Below are 6,609 nucleotides of genomic sequence, written 5' to 3'. Positions count from 1 at the left end.
CCCCACCTAATGAGATTTTTGTGATGAGGCTTATATTAAGCAATTTATGGGAAAAGATCAGTGCAAAGTATAGGTCCTGATAAATTTTAATTAGAAAGTGAATAATAATATATGTCTTGGAAACATATAATAAATCGACAAGTGTGTAATAAGTATATAATAACAAAGGCAATTTGAGAGAAAACATTTCTTGAGTATGGACATGTCTCAGTTATAAATAGGAAGACTTTTTGATTCGTGTTGTCAAGTGTTTAGTGCAGAAACATAATTTTACAAAGAACAGCTTGAAATCTTAATTATATTCCCTCTCTAGGAATTATCAAGATAACAGAAATGCAGAGGATTAATATCACATCAAAGCTAATGTTCACTTACCACATGAATTACAATATTTCCAAGTGTTATCTCAGAAAACTAAGAGATTATTTATCCATCCCAAGATAAAAGAATATATTAGAGTTCTTAAATGAGTAATGATTCTGCTTCCCCATGATAAGGATACCTATCTATCTATTCATCCATCTGTATGTAAGCATCTATGTGTTTATATATCCTATCAGAATTTCAAAATGCATATAAGTGAATGTCAACAGAATCTCAAAATATAATTAAATTTAGGACATCTTTGCCTCTAATCACCTTTATACCTAATTTCAAGTGTTATTTTAAATTGGGAGAATAATACATATTATCACATATATAATTCTACAGTTTGAGTTAGAATCACTGATAACAAAATGCTAATGTACAGTATCAACAACAAGGGTGAGTTGAACAGATTGCATATAGTTGGGGTCTTCCAAGTGATAGTACTGTTGATTATACACTAAGATGTTATGGCCTAGAAATAATGCTTAATTTTGTCCCAAGCATTTCGTTCAACCTAACATGCAAACAGTCATATTAATATATCTCAATATCTTCTGGAAGATAAAACCTTAAGCCATTTAAGAACACAAGCAACAAAATTAACTGTTATCAGACTTTGGTTTATTGTAAAATTTAGCAAAGATTTTCTTGTAATCCCTGACCCCTTGCTCTGAAAACAAAAGCAAAAACATAATTATTGCTTATTCTTTTCCCCCTACTCTGTTTGTGCCACTGTAAAAAGAGGGAGAAAAATCATTGTAATAAATAAAAATAAAGATGTAACAGAGAAAATAAATCAGTTAAGATGAGAGGTATTAGGAGCAACAGAAATACCATTAAGCAATTTCAAAATAAGCTTCTTTTAAAAAGGTTGTCTTATTAAAAAAAAAATCACACCAAAAATATAGCAGCAGAGAAGAAGGATAAATACAAGTTAATTGCACACCAGTCCCATGCAAAAAACTGGGTAATTAGCCAAAGCAGTAGTACTCAGAATCCAATTTGGGATGCTTGTGTAGTGCTTGTGAGTCCTCTATTATGGAGCTGTCACTGAATTGGTCCAAGTCTGAAGGGGTCTGATGGCCTGGGACATCGTCTGCCAAAGTGTCCAGATAGCTTCCCACAGAGATGCCATCCAGCCCATCACTGCCATCGTGAAGGCTGTTGTAGCTGCCACGTAAGGAGGTGCTCTGACTCTCCAGTAAGCTGCACAGGCTGCCACTGAGACTGCTGCCTCTGCTGGTAATGGTGGCCTTCTCTTCGATCATCCACTTGATGGACTCGATGCTCTCATTGATAACGAGCAACTGGCGCATGAGCCTGACATCGGTGGCTCTGAGGTTAACCTATGGAGAACAGGAAGAGAAGAAAGACGTATGTTATTCTTTGTTCTTGAAAGACTCCAAATTCACGTGGATTCTGTCTGCTGCAGTCCAGAATTTTAAATTCACATAATAAAACATAAGCATGCTTGCTCTCAGGATCTTTTTGAAAATTGCTGACTGATGATTTGATTTGGAATCAGAACTGAAGAATCCACTTCCTGCCAGATGTGTCAGGCTCCAAAAGGGACAACAAAATTCCCATTTCATCCCTGACCCTAACTAACCAAGCTGCCCGAATGTAACATATTGAACAGCAGGTCCTCTGCTAAGAAATTTATTCTCTCTCTGGCTAGATAATTAGTTTATTCGTATTTACATTGGAATATGGGTGTGGATTCTGAGAGGTGGGGAGAAGGGGAAGGTGCAGAAATTAAGAAGTCCTCATCAGCATCATAGAAGCCTCTATTTATTGAGTGATAATGTGCCAGGCATCATTATGAAAGCTCGACATTCATTAGCAAAATCTAATAAAATTGTACTCCAGGTATTAATATATTTATCCTCATTTTACAGAGGAATAAAGACAAATTTACAGAAAAAAAAATAAGAGTATACAGGAAGGACCTGTACTCTACTCTTTATGACTATATTGACACAGTACTAAAAAATGCTTTTGCTTTTAAGAAGAACCAAATTGCTCTAATATTTCCTGAATCAAAAAGGGTACCGATACACTAGGCTGATCCAATTTACAAGATAAAGTGTACAAATATTTATGTAGATCTAATCATTTGTTTCAGATATGTCAGGGGCACCCCAATCAAACTGGGATGTGAGACTCTGGGAAGGTCTTAGAACTCCCCAAAGTGCCTGCTAGGTTTGTGGTCCTTCTGAAAGTTCTAAGTTACTTCAGAGACATCTGTCTCCACAGTCACAAAGCACAGTCTCTTTGTAGGTCCCACAGTTTAAAGAGAACATTTGCTAACATCAAGGGTGTCATGGTTTGGGGGGCAGGTGCTGTAAGAACTCCCATGATTGCCCCTGTTCTTGTTGGAATTGAAGGAGCTGTGGATCCTATAAAGATTCCAGTGCCTGGACTGGGAGGTAGGGACATGTTTGACCACTAGAGGTCCTAATCGCATTCTTTATGTTTTGAAAATGGATTTCTCTTCCTCCAGTTGGAGTATTAACCACTAAGGCTGGGCCATGCTAATTCTTTCTTTAAGATACAGGCTAATTCAGATTTATGTTAGTTTCTAAAAATTTCAAAGACACTCATTCTTAAATGACTCAAGCCATAAAGGAGAAAGGAGCCCATTGTTTTCAGAAGTATGCATTCCTGTTGCAAAAATATTTCCTGGTAAAGAGTTAATCCATAACTGAAGGGGAATTTTGGATTGATTGAACATGATGAACAAACATTAGAAGGGATGAAATTTCCACTAATGACTCCAATAGATGGAAGATTATGGATTTTATATATATATACATATATATATACACACACACAAGTATAAATAGAAAAAGCATAAAGTACAATTTTAAACCCTTAATTTTGCTGGACTATTAAAGTGATTTGAGTAACTTCTTCATCTTCTCTGAGAAAAGACCAAAAATAAATTGCATAGAGGGTAACGGTGAAAATTGTGTCTCTCTGAGTTGTTCGTGAACAGAAGGAGGTGCACTTAGTAAGTCTTGAGGTGCTTCTCTATTTGTGGTCGTGTGTCGATAAACTTGTAATGACTGCGTGTTGAGAATGGGGGCTTTCTGGCAGTCTTTAAGTTCAAATTCACCCACACACCCCATGAGCCATCAAGACACTGGTCAAGTTACAAATAATACAACAAATATTTACAAAATCACCAGCTATTTGCCTAGGTCCACGGAGCAGCCCAGAAGATCAATATGCGTCAAACTCTTCTTCACCAGGCATCTGTAGCTGATAAAACTTGCAGTGCCCCTTACAAGGCACGGTGCAATATCAATCTGACCGTTTCCTAACAGCGCCCCATCGATGAACCACAGCTGCAAGTGCTCGCATCTCCACCCTGGCCCGTGAAATGCTCCAGCCCAAGCCCAGCTCTGGGTGTGCTCCCATCATTCCCCTCACTTGAAGTACTTCACTCTCTTCCTCTCCAAATCCGTCCCAATCTTTAAGTCCTACTTCTTTCGTCAAGCACTACTTGCTGGATCCAGCCTCCTCTGCCGACTACTTAACCTCCACAATCCTTCTAGTTTGTCCCTCATGATATGGCTTAACTTTGTACTGTTGCATGTTGCTACTGAGTACTGTTGTTTAGCCTTTTCTTCAACTAAGCTGTAAACTCCTTAAAGAAAGAAGCCAAGTCTAACATTTCTTCAATAATCTTGAAGTCTTTCCTAGGCATTGAACGATTTTTAGAAATAGTCATCATTTTAAGAACTGTGAAAGTTCAGCTCTTAAGGCAGTAAATAATACCTGTTCCCAGCAATTGTGTCACTCAGGGGTTAAAACAGAATAAATATTTTGTCAGCAATTTTTGTCTGACTTACACAGTGGCCGTATCAGGTACAAATTTTTCAATTTTATTGAACCCTAAGGCTAAAAGGGGAGTTGATGATGAAGTTACAAAAGCTTCCTTTGACCATGAAATGATTTATTTAAATAAGAAAATCCTCTGAAGGCCAAACATTCACAGGCCATTGAACCACTGTTGGGGGAAAAAAATGACGAAAGTAAGTCAGTTAGAACGTGTTGATCTGGCTGATAATGATTATAGATTTAACTGTGTCTAACCCTGTGTCCTCCAGTGAGAGAGTAAACAGCTTCCCACTGTGGGAGCGCTGGGCGTGCCGGTTCACATGGCAGCCAGCCGGTCCATTACCAGGAGCTCCTGGCACAGGGAGCCCGGGCTGGCCCAGCTGGTGCAACCACTTTCTCTAGACACTAAGGTGCAGTTGTGCTACTGACGACCCTTGAAAGTATGAGCAATCTACCAAGGAACTAGATCACAATGTGGCTTCTGTCTCCAATAGCCGCCCCGCCTTTCCTCGCTGTTATTCATTTCAATCTTTATGAAGTCTAGCCACCAATTAAGAACAGAACAGCCTTGCCCTGGCAGCACGAAACCATGTGCTGCCTTCAGCTGGGGTCTTATAAGGTCCTGCAACTCTACTCTAAGGACATCGAGAGTTGGGACTCTTCCTCAGGGTCCTAGTTTAAATGTCACCTTTTTGGATACATCAACAATCAAGGTATCCAATCCTCAGGCTGTTTTATATTACATTCCCATGTCTATTGTTTCCTCCATAATATTTAAGACTAATTGAAATGATCCTGCTTCTTACGTGTTTACCTATAATTTTCTGTCTCCCCCATAAACATGGAAGTGACACAGAGTGCAGGGGACCTCGTCTGTCTTGTCCATTACTCTGTGCTGAGACTTAGTACTCATTAGTACCTGGCACACACTCAGTACTCATTAGTACCTGCCCAATGCCTGGTTTACCAACTTGGCTTCAGATCGGACCCTCTGTCAGGAATCTGGGGTTTTGCTGTGGGTCGGTGATGTGACTTGAGAGGAAAAAAAAAGGGAGCTTCAGGAAAGAACATTTCAGTATCGAAACATTCCCAGCACACAATCTCATTTTCTATTCATTCACAGACTTTAAACACGGCAGAACTGGTGTAAGGTCACTCCTCGCTTAATTCTGCGGAGTATGAGATAGTATCTCGAAAAGGAAGTGGACTTCAAGGTGTGAGTCACACTCAAAACATCGTTCTGTTTGTTCAGAGGTGATAACTGGTGCTAGCACAGCACAGGTGTTCTGTAAACACTCGCTGAAATAAATTGGACAAAGGAAAGAGACAAACAGGATATGTACCAAAAATCAAAAGAAAAAAAAATGAGGTTGGGACTGATTGATCCAAAGAGATGGGGATGCTCTTTCCTCTTCTTCTTCACTTCCTCACCTCAACTCTGGTCCTTTTTAATGGTTTTATTCTGAGTCCCAGTGAACCACAGGACTCAGTGGAGATGGTATAGCAGTCTCATGAATAAAGATCAGTTCTGCCCAACTGTGAAGATTAAATTCAAATGAGGAACCCACCTAACACCTCTTTCTGCTTTTCATATTGAGGTTTCATTTTAGATGTGATTTGTTTGATAAGAAGATTCTACAAATCAGATAATCTCAGGATTTCCCTCTATTATGACATTTTCTCTGATTCTTTGTCATGCCTGTGGCCATTTGATTACCAAATTGTTTCTGCTATGAGAATATTATGCAGGCTACAGAGGAGATGGAACAATCAATTTTCTCCTCAATAGCTCGAGCAAAAGATGTCATCATTGGTAAAGACTTGTGGCTAAGGTCAGAAGATTGAGCTCCATATGAATGTTAATTAACTTTTTCAGAAACTGTGTGGTAATAATAATTTTTGCTCTTGCCAGTGGGTTTAAAAATTATATTTGTGTTCTGCTCCAAGACAAAAATGCACATCATCTTTCATATGTCTATATATTAACTGAAATGTGCACGTGAACTGCTGAATGTATCTTCCAAACAGGGATATTTTTCACTCTTTCTCATCATACTAAACAGAAAAAAGCAGGCCATGTTGTAGTTATGCATTCCTGCTGTAAAATCCACACTATTTATGATAGAAATCCCAAGTTTTCTGCAAGCTGTAATATGAATTAGAAGGAAGAAAGACTTCTTTGCAAGTCCATAATCACATACCTGAAGAAAGAAAAAAACATTAGACTTGCCTTTGAATGTGATGGTCTAACCCTAGTTTCTAATTAGGAGAACCCAATCTGCATTTTTCTCAGATTCGTAGTTGAGGGGAGAAAGATTAATTCTGGCAAGGCCTCTTTTCTAGCCATATTAATTTCCAAATACACACACACACACACACACACACACACACACA

The 6,609-nt window shown here is 38.7% G+C and overlaps 1 protein-coding gene across 1 annotated transcript in view; it reads right to left on the bottom strand.

Annotated features, from left to right (window-relative positions):
* Positions 1-968: 968 nt before the first annotated feature.
* The window catches only part of LURAP1L (leucine rich adaptor protein 1-like), a 58,073-nt gene continuing 52,432 nt past the window's right edge, over positions 969-6,609 (bottom strand). The window contains exon 2 of the mRNA XM_012665053.1: positions 969-1,715. Coding sequence (XP_012520507.1) covers positions 1,341-1,715 — 375 coding nt within the window. The 3' untranslated portion in view covers positions 969-1,340. The remainder of the gene's footprint in view (positions 1,716-6,609) is intronic.

Source organism: Propithecus coquereli, unplaced genomic scaffold (genome assembly GCF_000956105.1).
Source record: "Propithecus coquereli isolate 6110/MARCELLA unplaced genomic scaffold, Pcoq_1.0 Scaffold95, whole genome shotgun sequence".
Classification (NCBI taxonomy): Eukaryota; Metazoa; Chordata; class Mammalia; order Primates; family Indriidae; genus Propithecus; species Propithecus coquereli.
The sequence above is the reverse complement of the archived record's forward strand: the minus strand, read 5'-3'. Positions and strand labels throughout refer to the sequence as shown.